Genomic DNA, 15,694 nt, shown 5'->3' on the forward strand with positions numbered 1-15,694 from the left:
CAATAACTGCCCATTTTTAAAATAAGATATTAATTTTATAAATATATTGTCTCTTATAATAATCTTTTCTGTTAATATATCATGAGACGATTATAATGATGTTTGATTTAAGTAGGCACAAGCGGAACTTAAAGCATTCTAAGGTTATAAATATTTTCCCAATGCAATAAATGACTAACATTACTCGACTAAGGAAACATCAATGATAAAATATATTACATTGTAGTTTGGCGGTATAACAAAATAAAGAAAATTCTATTAAATTTCATTAAAAATATTACCAGAAATTAAGAAGAGTTATAATTATTGCATATAAATAATACCTAATTTATAGTGACCTACAAAACGGTATATTCGCTTTTAAGGGAGTCCCCGAAACTGTTATTTCCAAATTTCCGACACAATTATATCCCGAATTTTTGCATTGAAAAATGTAATGAGCTGCTACTTCCCTCATGCTGTGTGCCCTGCAGGATAAGAATATTCAGAAGAGCTTAACCCTAACCCTAACCCTGGCATATATGGAACGTCTGTCAACCGCGCATCACTCTACAGACGCAAACTATTTCCCAAGATTGATTAGATAGAGTAAATACAGCATAGAATGTGCCTTCCCCTGGAATGACGACGTGTGAGGGCCAAAGGATGGATCAGGCTCCTCTAATCACGACAAGGACCTCCCGATTAAACGTTTTAGCCCCCTCTTCCATTTGTTGGACGTCTTCATTGAAAGGGGTCGTGAGGTCAGAAGCTCCTGCCCAGATTTAATCCATAATTTGGAATAATTTGACGTGACTGAATTGCCCAAGTAGACCTGTTTACTGAAAGGTTTAAAATCCTGTTTGTTTTTCGGCTCTTTGCTGGTTCACTGAACGTGACCTTGAACTTTGATGTCTAGTCTTCGGAAAACATCTCATTAAAACACAAAAAGAGGTTTAAAACCACTTTTAACTTCATTTCATTAAGCAAGTGTACCACTCCTTACACATACGCAGGTCAAATGTGTCAGATCCATAGACAGACCTTCTTCGAAAACCGCACGAATTCACGTATTCTGGGAACTAGTAAAAAAGATTTGAAAAATTACTGGACAGGAAACAACAGCAAATTACACATTGCCGAAGAAATTTATGAAAAAAAAAATGAATAAAAAATTTATTGAAAATATTGAAAAATCGATTATGATGCAATGATTTTCATCGGTGTTTTTTGTTCTGCCTATTATTTTGCTATATGTTTAGGAATAAAAAATGTTTCAATTCTTCCTATTAATTCTTTATTTCTTTTTTAAAGTACTGCAAAAGTAAAACAAACTGAATTTCCTAGGAAACGTAACATTTACTTATATTAATGTCCCACTTCAAATCAACAGGCTATTTTCAGATTTCATAATTTTGAGTAGAAATCAGTTGAGTAGAACATCCAACTGGGTACATCCAACCTCATCTCAACTCCAAACTTTCGCGCCAGATTAGTGGGACGGTATTTGACTCTCGATGTCAAATTGAACACAGACAAGGCCCACATACAAGATGAATAAAAAATGGGATCGGGTCTCAAATCCAACCCCTTCAGTCTCGAAGCAGAGACCTTAAATACAAGCTACCGAGGATTCTATGTTTTCTATAAATTACGAAATAAATGTAGAGTAAAGCCAAATTATAGGTACATTTTTCCTAGTGTCTTATGAAAAAAAAAAAAAATGAATTTGTGAGAATAGTTTAAGTGAACTATTTTATCCAAATTACCTAAAATAAATCAAATATATCATAAATAGCACACATTAAAAATGAATTATTAACCTTTTAAAATGTTTCTGGACTAATATTTTACAATCAAGTTATTTCTGAAAAAATAGTACCTAAAACAATTTATTCCGCAGAATATATAATAATTTACAGTGAATTTCATCCTATAATGTATAATGAACTTGATTCGTAACTCTCAACGATGCTATTATTTTGAGGGGGGGGGGGGGGGAGTATCATATATTAATAATTCATTAGAAGAATCAGGATCAAAAGGTATGGATGCTGCGCAGTCTAAACGAGCTTCGTATAAAAAACTACAAGGACTTTTTTTATGAATAGTCACAGCTGAAAGAATTATGTTATTACATTACTCAAATCAAGTAATCCTTCATTAATAAAAGGCAGATCACGTGTTAAAATGTTCCAATAAAAAAGTATAACGAAGATGCCCATAACTTCATCTAAAATTGAGCCATTAAAATAGAATTACCATACTAACCGAACAACGTTAGATGTCCTTATCACACTTGGTCATACAGACTGGACAAAGATTTTTATCCCAATAATCATCAGTTCTAAGAATTCGCGATAAAAAAAAGGGTTAAGTCCAATGCTCTTTATGCTCAAGGACTCTTTTTTTCCCTCCTTATTCATTACATGAACAGGATTTCCCCTCTCTCTAAGACTCATAACTCAAAAGCAGCCGAAGACTTCCAATTTGTTTCAGTGGTGGATGGACCCCCTAACCAATTTCGCGAAGTTATTCTGCAATTCTTCTGTCAGGCATTATTAACAACCTGACTGTGCCACAAACAGTGAATCCAAACAGCTCAACAAAAAAATAAAAACCAATTTCTCGAGCTTTGAAGATAATTTTGACACGTGAGACCGTTAATTATGTAAGACAACCTCTGGATTAGATTTAATAGGCACCAAGTTATAAATTTCTTCTTATTTTTATTATTGATTTTATGATTCTTTCTTCAGTCAGAGCGATGGGAATTTTGAGACTAGATAGCAAGCCTCGCCTTTAGATTTTTTTTACGCAAACGATAGATTGTTAAATCGATTCCTGCTGGAAATTCGAAATGCAAATTGCATCAGCCACTGAGAAAGTTCAGACCAATCGATATCTGGATCCGAGTTACAATCAGCAAGTCGCATTCCTTAGGGCAACACACTTTTTTTGAGGGGGGGGGATTCTTCTCCGTCAATCGTTGACTTTTATTTCCATTCTTAGAAACTGTCTTAGTTAGGCATCAATCGATATCGTTCAATGCAAACTGAGAAGCAATAGTTGACAAGATGAAGAGAAACTGAGAAATATGAATTAATAAAATTAATTTACGACCAACTTGTTAAGCAATTCTTCTTGAGAATTGACGTTATCAAGTTCTTGCCTCCTAATTCTCATTTATAGGCAGACGCAAATTTAATTTTCTCTTTCTTTTAGGATAGTCCTCGAATTACATCAGATTGCAAAATGCTACCAAAAGCTATCGAAAAAATCTGAAATATTACTTTTATTTTACAGAACATTAAATATATTATGAATGCTTTTTATTTTATTTCATTGTACGAATTGTTACATTTAATCTCTAGCATTAAATTATTTTCTGCGTCAATAAAAAATAAAGATTTACTCATGTAACCCAAGTTTTATTAATTTAATCGGCATTCATTTTCCCTTTAGAACACTGTCAAATAAATTTAAAACTATATCGGAATTTAAACAATAAAAGAATTCTTGCTAAACGAACTCTTACACATTGATTATAATCACAAAATCAACTGGCGGATTTTTTTTTAAGCCCTCAACCCTCCTGTTTGAAAGATTAATGATTAAAATGCCTTTATTGCAGAAAAATTTAAGAAAATTGAAGTTTAACATATTCGAACACTTATCTCTACTACCAATAAAGAAGTGTGTGGCAGAGTATTCTGCAGGATTGGCCAAGAGCTGCAAAATAAATGTTTTACGGCTCGCTAACATAAGAATCAGCATCTCGAAATGTTTTCAAACGTTAATGAGAATTCTATACTTAGTTAAATATTACGTAGGATGATGGAATTTTCTCGCAATAACCCCCCAAAAAACATGACACAAAATTGACATTTTTTTAAATTCAAAACAAAAAAAAAACATTTTATTAGTGATACCAATTTAGTAGTTACAAATTTACCTTGAAAGATGGCAATTTTTTTTAAACATATCACTTTTTTCGCATAATTTTCAGGTATTTCCAATGCTGAACTGAAATTCAAATTGCTTTCATTATTTCACCAAATATTTAATCGCACGGATTTCTTTATCTGTTGAAAAATAAGAAAGAAGGATTCTGTGTAGCTTGCACGAGGAATAAGTAAGTGATGTTACAGTATCGGGAAAGTTGGGAGATAAATTATCTAGACATATACTTTTAATAACAATATGATGTCATGGGACTTGAGTTTATTATTTCATATACTCAATGAACAGCATATACATACAGCTATTAAAGTAGCTTCGCTTTGATGTCTATCACAATTTAAAGCTTAAAAATATCAGGGAAAGATCATTTACCTATTCATAAAAGATTTAATTGACAGTGAACAACCGAAAATTCCCGGGGAATGGCAGTCAATATTCGATAAAAGAGAAAAAAACCAAGGATTGTATATATGACAATCAGTTATGAAACAGATGAATTACGATTCCACAGAATTATCTTTGAGGCAATGACGATGAAAAATCACCAGTTTTAGAAAAATATCACTGACTTCATTTGAAAATTACAGAAGCAAATGCGTAGCAGCAAAAGCAAAAAAGTAATTAGGTTCAAACTGCACAATGAAAGAAGATCTTGCGAAATATGTTATAAAAATAAACCTTCTTTACTATGAATTATTATTGAAAGAAATTTCAATTATTTTCCTAAGAATAAGCAACCTGTACAGACTTCAAGAAAAACAAACAAATAATTTCGCTTGGAGTATGTAAGAAAATACCACATACTAAAATCCGAAGGCATCTATGCCTTGCAATGACAAATGCACAACAAATGTTGTTTTAAATACGAAAGGAATAAATCTATTTTGCTTTGGAATTTTTCTTATTCAATTCATATAAAAATTAATTAGTTTTATTTATGTACTTTTTTTGCAATAAAAAAAAGAGAATACTAATTTTGTAGCTTCAAAAGCGCAATTACTTTCTTTCGAACGAAAACTTCTCTCCTTGCATCATATTTCAGAAAAAATAACACAAAACAGAACTTTATTTACGACTTTCTGGTTGAACGATCTCGAAAGCACTACAAAAAACAACGCAGGTGAATAATCTTCAGCTGAAGTCCGTTTTACATCATTACCCACGCTCTTCCATATCCTCCTAGTTTATGTTTCTACGATGCTTCAAAACACGTGGGCCAATATATCACGACGATTTTTGTCAAAGCTTGGACAAAAGCGTTTTCAACGTTTGAATGCAATGTTCAGAAAAAAATACGCCTTCAGTTACAGAAATATGGGTTGGTGGACTAGGAGAGAATCATTCTACTCAAAGGATAAACATTTTCTAATCAATCAACAAAAAAATAAAAAATAAAAATAATGACATTACCGAGGTCTTGAGTAAAAATTGAATTCAACGGCAGGAAATTTAAAGATTTAAAAAAAAATTGCTTTATATTTTTTTTACAAGTTTAAAACTTATACAGCTAAAATTAGAACTAGACAGCACGGACGTCTGTTGCATATAAAGTATTGTACACGACTTTTTTTGGACATCGTTTCTGGCTGGACTACTTTAAAAACAAAATACAAATACTATTTCTTTTCACTCCTATAGATCATGGCATAATTGCATTTACTAACGATAATGTTAGTTAAAATAAAGGTTTAAAATATTTTAAAATAACAAAGCATAAAACAACTTTGTTGATGAACAGCAATTGAATTTTATAAATATTGTATTTACATATTTCTATACAGGTTGAGCCAGGGGGATAAGATGTTTTTGAAATAATCACAAAATTGATAAATTTAACAAGCAATCAAAATTACTAACAAATAAGTATTCATGATTACATAACATTAAAAAATATTTAAGAACTAAAAAAAAATCAAATCTAGTACGTATATACATTTTCGTCAACGTATTCAAGTTTCGCAAAAGGGCTCCGAGGATATTGGCGTGGATTTCATAACATCGTTGTTTTAAACTTTTCCTCGTTTTCAGGAATACATCTAATATATAAAATTCTCGTGTCACAGTTTTCGTTGCCATACTCCTCCGAAACGGCTTGACCGATTTTGATGAAATTTTTTGTGCTTATCCGGTATCTATGAGAATCGGCCAACATCTATTTTTCATCCCCCTAAATGTTAGGGGTAGTCAATTATTAATTAAAAACTAACTTTCCCGCCAAAAAAATCTTCCATTTTCCACACCGCCAACTTTTCCGCCAAAAAAATCTTCAATTTTCCCCAACGCCAAATGATTTAGGCTTTAGTTCTTTTTTTCTCCCAACAGTAATGAGACTAGGGTTAAGATTTTTCGGCGGATTATTTCAAACGATTCTGTTTATTTTCTTAATGTTTTATGCATTTAAAATTAAACATTGTTAATTAATCCATGTTTCAGATTCATTCTGAAGTACTTTTGAATTAAAATAGCACAGAATAAAGGAAATTAAAAATGTCTAATCTTCATAGCGTTACCCCAACTGGCGTAGAAAAATTCACGCATTTGCGTTACGTAAAAGGCGAAGAAAATTCACGCATGCGCACTGTGTTCTGATCGTTGGCATGGCAACCCTTATCAACGGACGATTTAAATTACTTTTAGGTTAGTTGTATGCTTTTATAAGTAAATTGTATTTATGTTAGTTATATATTTTTTGTATATGCTTATAGTTTTAAGTACATCGTTTTTTAAGTAGTTTTTTTTAACCTGTTTACAATGATTTAAATTATTTTTAGGTTAGTTGCATGCTTTTGTAATTAAATTGTATTTATGTTAGTTATATATATATTTTTTATATATGCTTATAGTTTTAAGTACGTCGTTTTTTAAGTAGTTTTTTTTAACCTGTTTTCAATGATTTAAATTATTTTTAGGTTAGTTGCATGCTTTTGTAATTAAATTGTATTTATGTTAGTTATATATATATTTTTATATATGCTTATAGTTTTAAGTACATCGTTTTTTAAGTAGTTTTTTTAAACCTGTTTTCGACAGATTATTTTAAACGATTCATTTTATTTTCTGAGTGTTTGATGCATTTAAAATGAAACATTGTTAATGAATCGATCCGTTCATGATGAATCTGAGAAAATTTTGTTGACAAATTCTTGAGATATTACATAAATTAAGAAAGATATTCTTTAGTGCCCATAAAGTTTAAACGCTCAGTGACTATTATCAGTAATCATATTATTAAAAAAAAATGCTTTGTTTCAGTAAAAAAATATTATTATATTAATTGCAGATTAATCCTTTACACTTTAATTTAAAGCATAAATTCTACGAGGGGTAACAGAAAATTAGAGAGATACATATCACGTTATGACTGAAGGCCTTTATAATATTATGAGTGAATTATATGACTATCAAAATTTGAAGTTTTAAAATATTTTGCTGAAGAATAAAATATTTTGCTGAAGAAGTTGGAATTGCATAAAATATTTAATTATTAAAATTTTAACGAACACTAAGATTGGCGAACCGGCTGGTCGCCAAAGGCGGCTAGTATTTTATATGAATTACTCGGTAATTTTGTTTTCATTTCTGAGCATCTCAAAAGGAGATTAGATTACAGGAGGAAATAGTCATTTTGACTGATTTTGAATATTTGGCGAAACTCAAGCACAACCGAAGAATCATTTCACCACAGTTCACAAAACAGTAATAAAGAAAAATATGCTCTAACGTTCACGGCTGCATCTTGTCGACTGAAATGCTAATGCTATGAAGCAATGAAACAAAACGACGACTTCACTCGCAAATCAGTCGCCTTCTTCAACATGTACCTTTTCAAAAGCATGCAAACCATCTACCTCAATTCATATTTGCAATGATATGTTTTTGTTCCTTTTTTTTTTTTTTTTTTTTGACATTTTAAAAGAGTTACGTAAAATTTATAATATTGATAAACCTTACTTATGCCTTCAGCACGTCTGGTTTCCATCAGCCCGAATTTTTTCAAATACTTCTTGGTTCCTTACATATATAAATTACGTAAGTCAATTTGTCAACCCGTATCTACGCGACGATATGAAAATGTGACTTGATATAATTCTTGCCTATCAAAACATTTTATATTCATCCATTTCTGTAAAGACACTATGCACTAAACTAATACAAGAGTTTTTATCTTTCTTCCTTAATACAACAGTTTAATACAACCCTTACTTTCGAAAATTCAACTTCAATGACTGTGACATGAGCTCAATACAGAAATTGCACGGAAACAAATAGCGCTATAATTATGCAGTTCTAGCAATATTATTTTTCTCACATTTCTCAGTAAAAATGCTAAAATAATCAGTCTGAAGTTAAATATTACACAAAGAATGAAAACTTAATATGCGAAAATTATCATGAAAATAATCTAAAATTAAAATTATTTTTACGAAAGAAATAAAATAAATAATTTTTAATCAACGAAAATTAATTATTTATGCAGTGTATTTCCTTACTAAAATATCATAACAGTAAAATCAAATCTCATCCAACTCGTAAAGTAGAATCATGACACTCATTTTGAAACAAATTTCTTCCTGAAAACTTTAAAACATCCAAGGGAACCGTAAACGCTAGTTAAAAACAATTATGGCAAATTCCAAAAATTAAGAAACAAGATAATTGGTGAATATTACAGAACTTTTAAAATTAACAATATCTTGCATTCTTCCAGTTATTACAGACGAATTTAATAAAAGCATGTGCAGCTCTGAGTCATGAGTCGCAATTCAAGAAGCTCTAATCTAAGAAATGCCTCTTGGTTCAAAATTCTCCGCGTATTTCAGTGACAGAACAAATAACATGACTTTTTCCCTTCCTGTCTTGCTTCGAAATAGCGAATGCGTAACAGAAATAACAGTGAAAAGAAAAAGAAATCAGCTAAACATAAACCACGTGTCACAAGACCCCATACTGGTGCCCTCCTCCGACAGAGTGGGCAACGTAATCGGTCGCCTTGGGTTATCGAAAAATAGATTCGTCCCAGATTTCTAAGGCGAGGAGATAAGGTGTCCATTTCTGTGCAGGCTCACGAGGGACATCAGTTAATTTTTCGGTACAGCAAAGATAAGAGAGCAGAGAACGCGCGATTGCCAATCTCAATCCTGGACGTCGGACACGGAGGGAGAGCAAGGTCTCCAGTTCAAACTGATAAGGCATGGCGAAAAGGGGGGAAAATAATGAAAAAGCTTTTACTAGAACATGGCCGATGAAAGAATGATTTCGTTTCAGTGAAAAGTAAACGAATTTCAAGACTATCGATTGCGACTGTCAGCAGAAAATTGCCTTTCTGGTGAAAAAGACATGGCTTTTTCAGTGCATGGAACAGAGATCAAGACACTTTTCAGAAACTATTTTGTGCAGATGTATCGGATTTTTAAGAAGACTTAAGCTATTAATTTAATTCATGATAAGATATAAATTTAATTCATCTAATGATGTATATATATAAACTAAAATTTTATTAATATTTTGTCCTTAATGTTTGCTTTTTTTAGAATGCATTTTGAGTTGCTGAGTCAAAAAAAAAAAAAAAAAAAAAATGAAAATTTTTAGTGGCTTATTTTTTCACGATTTCTTCTTCTTTTCTAAGAAGGTTCTGCGTGTTTTTAGAAATTGTATGGGCATTACATTTTTAATCAAAAATATTTTATTTAAAAAACTGTTTAAGATACTACTTCTATGAAACAGTTTTATATGAGAAGTTTAATAAATCCTTGGTAAAATGATATTTAAACTATCGTTATTCGCCACAGTTTCCAGGTCCGGTCAGTCTTAATAAAAAGAAACAAAAAGATGAAGCAGAGCAGAAGTTCCTGACAACTTTAGTAGCAAATATCAGCCAATTTGTCGAATTCTAACATAGATAAACTTTATTTTTTTTTTTTTTTTTTTGCCAACTATATTTCAACAGATAAGCATAATAAGATTTAAAAGATTATGGTTAAGAAGCAACGATTCTTGACAACGATTCTTTGATTTTCTATTGTCACCAAGACCACTAAGTAAATGCTTTAATTTTTCCTTTTCCGTTAATTCATTCACATTATCTCCTTTAACACACACACACACACACACACACACACACACACACACACACACACACACACACACACACACACACACACAAAACAATCTAATTAAAAACGTGGCAGCTTTCGGCATCCTTTCATTCCCTTTTAATGAGATTCCCCCAAAAATTTTATTGTATTTTATAGTTTTCATATTTTTATTTTCAATATCAAAGTGAATATTGTCCTTTTCTCATTTATTGTCATGCACTTTGGTTATCTAATCAAAGGAGATAGACATGTTGAACAAATAATTTGTATTCTATCTCCGCAGTACTATCAACGTGTCTATCTCCCAGTCATTTCATTTCAGAAAACGATTTCTGTAATCAAAGAACACAAATACAATACAATATGAATAATGACATGTTTTAACAAATGCGTCAATTGAATAAATACCTTCATATGTGGTTGTTCGTAAATCTTGATGAGCAGAGTACGTGATGATCACAGAATGAAGGAATCCAACAAGTGTGATGAGAAATGACTTCATGTTGCTGTGAAAAATGTTCTCTGTTAAATCACCTGCGTCCTGCCATATCTTTCAACTTCACACACAAATGAGCCGTAGCTTCCAAGAATTAAAATACACGGCTGAAAGAAAAAGAAGAGTTAAAATTAGTAACCAAAAATCCACTAATACATCATTCACTGATTGATGAATTCCGGTAATCAAAATGCAAATAAGTTAAGTAAGAAATTAACAAGACTGACTTTCCTCAGCACACTCAGGAGTGGCTAGAGGCATTAGATCGGGAAATAAAAAATGGCTATCGAACAGCTATCTGATAGGTACACAAATAGGTTCCAGTAAAAGAAGATGTAAAAAAAATTATAGCGATGATTACTGATTTTTTTCATTAGACTCACGAACGTCATCCGAGAACAGCTCTCGGGAAGGATGAGTGAGGGGAGGGGGCATCAAGAATTTTTCCTTCGGGACAAAATAACAGGAAATGTGAAGAAAATGTTTTCCTACCTACCGGAAGAAACACTTCGATGCAGACGATTAAAGTAGATAACTTAAGAATATAAAAAATTGTCTCACAAATAGTAACGATTACCATATTTTGACTAGTAGCCAGTTCCTCTTATTTCCGAACACCTCATAATAAAATATAATTTCATGAAATACACACATACATACATACATACATACATACATATATACATATATATTTCGCATTTAATAACAATATTCTTAGAATTGCTTTACAACGTGAATTTTATACAATTTTTATTTATTATTTTTATTGGCAATAGAAAAAAAAAGAGAACTGGATTTCTTTTCATGATATGCAAAATCATTTAGATCAGAATTACATATAGCCAAACCAATGAATCAAAGGATCATTATTAACAGGAAAGTTTATGGAAGTCGGTAAAAGCGACGTTTTCGCATCTCGTGGCACCCGCGGTTGATTTAGCTCCAATATACAGTTTAGTTTAGTTATATTAACGTCCCGTTGTAAAGCAACACTAGGGCTATTTTGGGACGGACCTCGTAATTTTGAACCGCGGTCAGATGACGAGGACGACACATGAGTTGGCACCCCCCCCCCTCTCCACACCACACCAGCGGGAGGACGTTTGGCATGACGGATTTAACGTGTAACAGACCCCCCCTTACACGACGGTTCTTCGGTGGAATCGGGTCTCGAACTTGAAACACTACGACTCACAAGCCGAGACCTTATCACCAGGCCACCGCGGCCTCCTCCAATATAGAGATAAATTGACTTATTAAAAGATTTCTTAGGGAAACAGGATAAAAATTTTATTTCTCTCCAGCCTCTTTTCTTTGAAATCACCAAGCAGCCAGACCGATAGCGGAAGGAAATGAGTCGCTATATTACATCTAAGTCCGTTAGTTTTTCTAAAGTCCGTAACCTCAGCCACAACAACGCCTTAAATCCATTAGACCGATGGTTTATATTTTAAAAATGGTAAAAATTTCTTTTTAAATGCAATCGTATTATTGTATTTTAAAAAAATTCAGTATATTCATTAATTATGACTTGAAAAACTGCAGAATTAGTAGGGGCGCTTAACAAGTTTCCTGCCATGACTCACGACCTTTCTAAATTCTCTACTACAGTTAAGAGATACCGAAGAAGACACCTAATTAGAAAACAGTGTGAATAACTAGCGATTCACGAGCAGCCAACCAGTTCAATTCACTTAGGCATTTTTATTTATATTATGATGATCGACCATTGTATGGAGCTTTCAGCCATAAATAAATCTGACAATCAGTTTATTTTCTATGACAAAGTGTTCAGCAATGTAATTCTCGATAATTCGACTTCAACTAATGTGAAAAACCTAAATTAATATAAAATTTTTGGTCATGAATGTGAAGTCAAATAAAATCTTTAATTGCATGGAGTTCAATGAATGTTTACTAATATACAATTTTCAATTTAACAGAATTATTTGAATAAGGGGATAAATAAATTTTAATACGAAAAAACGAATCGAATAAAACTTTAAAATAATTCCCTGTTTCTTTTATTTTCAGACTTTTCTTAAAGCTTTCAGAGACAGAATTGATTTATTGTTCCACATTTAAAGCTTTTCTACAGATGTCCCATCTCCAATGAAAGAAACAATTGGAGGTTTAGGTAAAACAAAGTAATGAAAAAATATATTTTTATCTCATTGCGATAACTCAAGAGGCACTTGAAGTCGAATATATTTCGATCGAATACCTTTCACGGAAGAAAAAAGCATTTAGATCAATTAATTTTTTTTTTCTCCTTTTTTCTGAGATTGATTGAACTCAGAATACCCGATAAGATATAAACACCTACCTTCAAGCTTAAAGCAAAACCTTCATATATGTTGCTATGTTTGTAGTTGTGCAAAATCTTTCCAAATAGAAAATAATTTTATTAAAAAATATATATAGTAAATAAAAAGTCATCAAAAATTCCTATTCGGTACACTTTTATATCGCCAAATGATGTCCAGCCATCCATTTCAAAGCACAAAATTACTTCTAAGATATAAAAAAATGGCAGACAGAACAAACACAACAGATGTAGGTTCAAAAACAAAATTCTACGAAATATCTGGACAGCTCAAAATTCACAAGTAATTAAATTTCAATTTTGAATTCTTCATTGTATTATTTATATCAGCACTAATCTCTTTTTCGATAATTTCAAATAATTAGACCGACTGATGTACAACTATTTGCACTTTGAATTGATTATATATCGGCCCGACTGAAGTATAGAGTCCGATCACCAAAATTGAATTTATTGTAGGATTTTTAGCTAAATGAGACAATTCTCAAAATTATATAACCCTCCAAGTTGGCGCACTTTTGGCGAGTTTTTGGATGATTACAACGCGTTTAGAGTGCTTGGAGGGAAATCGGATCCTGACCGTTTAAACGTTAACGAGAGCGAAATATCTCAAAGAGAAAGATAATCTTAGAGATGTCAAGAAAAAAATCAAAACAGAAAGCGTTTCGATAAGATTGAATGTTTCCCTTACCCAATTTTGTGCTTAAACTAACAATAATCTGAAAACAAATTTTGAAATGAATTCCTTCCGCTTCAGTTAAAGAAACGAATATAAAATACTTTACTTTTCACATTAAAGGAAGATATTGCAAGATAAAGTAAAATCAAGTTTTAAAATAACAAAATCTCGAAATAAATTAAAAATCTACCGAATTAATATATATATTTCCGAAAATAGTGTTTTTTATTTTATTGCAGCAATCAAATTAACTTTCTGCTTTTTATACTAATCTTAAAAGAATACGAAAAGGTGAATTGTTTGCATTTAGAAGTAGAAGAACCCTAGAAATAAAAAAACACTTTAAACTAAGGGAAAAAAAAACACCTTCTGATTTTCTGTATCTCAGTTTTCAGTTGTTTATTTAAAGCAAACGGATATTTTTAGCAAAATAGGAAAATGAATTTTACAAGTACCAAAATAAATAAATGAAGCATTTAAATCCCAAAACATTTCATTTAGACCCTAAAACTACAAAAACACGACGAGAAGCATAAACTTAATACCAGTGTGAAATAAACTTCATCTTAAACGCTTCCTTAGCTCTTATAACAATAAATAGGAAAGAACAGCACATAAAATGCAAAAGGTTTGATCTTTCAGAGGAGTGGGTTAAGATGAGTCGCTGAGTTAAACGACCTGGCTGATGGAAAGATTGGAAATAGGACGCCTTTCAGCTCTTTCCCTGGAGTAGAAATAAAAATATGGAGTAGGAGATAAAAATTTCAACGCCCAAGTTACATGAATGTCTTCACGTGAAGAACATGCTGGCAGGAAGGGTTCAGACGAAAAGCGCCTCGTTGTGAAGGAAAACAGTTGGGGACACACAAACGCACAGCTGGCTTTATTTGGTGTGCACAAGTGAGGTTATCAAAGAAGCCTATTCACTAACCAGGAGGTAAGATAAATATACTTAGGGTTAATAATACTCTCCAGGATGAATTTTTCTACGAAGTGAAAGGAAACTATTTTTTTTTAAATTATCTAATCTTCAGATAGAAAATATGGATAACTCATTTTTGAGTTAAATCTTTATAAAATTAATTGGTAATACAAAGTCTTCATCAACTCAACTTACACCAACCAAAATGACATACCTTCAAAGAAAATTCTGCCAGTATTAGAATAATTACCATATGAAATATTTACAACTGACACATACTACTGTGAGTACAAAAGGCATGCTTTTTAAATGGGTACTAAGATTTTTTTTAAATCAATCATAAGTTCATAAAATGGCTCGAATCATATCTAAAAAGTAGTTCTACACATTAAAAAATTATATTTATACACAAATTAAAGCCATGTCCCCTTCAATTCTTACAATGATTAAAAATGTATATAAACTCAACACCAAATTGTCTATTATACATATTCAGGTTACACTCCAGATTTTTTTAATTTTAATATTTTTGTTTACTTCCTTTGTTGCTTAACTTTCACTTTTATCGTTGCTTAACTCGAAAAAACTGTATGATAATATCGGAGAATATATTTTTCAATTTCAGACGAACCTTTTTTTAAGTCTCGGAAAATTCATAATTTTAATCGCAAATATCTTCGTCAATTTTACAGATAACTCCATGAAATTTTTTCCTGTGTTTTTATTATAGTAGAGCGTATATTTTTCTTTCTACTTGCACTTTTTTGGCCGATCTCTAACTTTGAGTAGTTTTTTGCAACTTCCTAACTTCGCCGCTAGGGGGTGTTACAACCTGTTTTAATAATACAGCATATTTGCTTTAATGTAGATGCACTGGCAATATGAGATGTCATTTTGAATTTAAAGTGTTTTAAAGGACTTTATAGATCACCCCGTACATAATTCATGTTAGAACTTTGCACCATAAGAATCCAAACATAAAATATTTTCAATAATAAACCAACTTAAACAGTTTAATTTTACTACACGGAAACAGTTCAGAAGCATAAAAATACAGAACAACATACTGAGAATACAATTCAGATATAAAAGATTCTAACGTTTTATTAAACAGCTCAAAATCATTCAGTGCGTGATTTCAGTTTGCAAAATGCCCAATCCAACTTTCAATTTGAAATTCGAATCAATTCGCTATAAAACTACCTTGTATAAAAATTCTATTTTGTTTCTTACT

At 31.5% G+C, this 15,694-nt stretch overlaps 1 protein-coding gene across 1 annotated transcript in view; it reads right to left on the minus strand.

The window, feature by feature from the left end:
• Nucleotides 1–15,694, minus strand: part of LOC129963841 (semaphorin-5A-like) — a 79,726-nt gene that overhangs the window by 27,092 nt on the left and 36,940 nt on the right. Inside the window, exon 2 of the mRNA XM_056078420.1 lies at nucleotides 10,446–10,640. Coding sequence (XP_055934395.1) covers nucleotides 10,446–10,539 — 94 coding nt within the window. The 5' untranslated portion in view covers nucleotides 10,540–10,640. The remainder of the gene's footprint in view (nucleotides 1–10,445; nucleotides 10,641–15,694) is intronic.

Source organism: Argiope bruennichi, chromosome 1 (genome assembly GCF_947563725.1).
Source record: "Argiope bruennichi chromosome 1, qqArgBrue1.1, whole genome shotgun sequence".
NCBI lineage: Eukaryota > Metazoa > Arthropoda > Arachnida > Araneae > Araneidae > Argiope > Argiope bruennichi.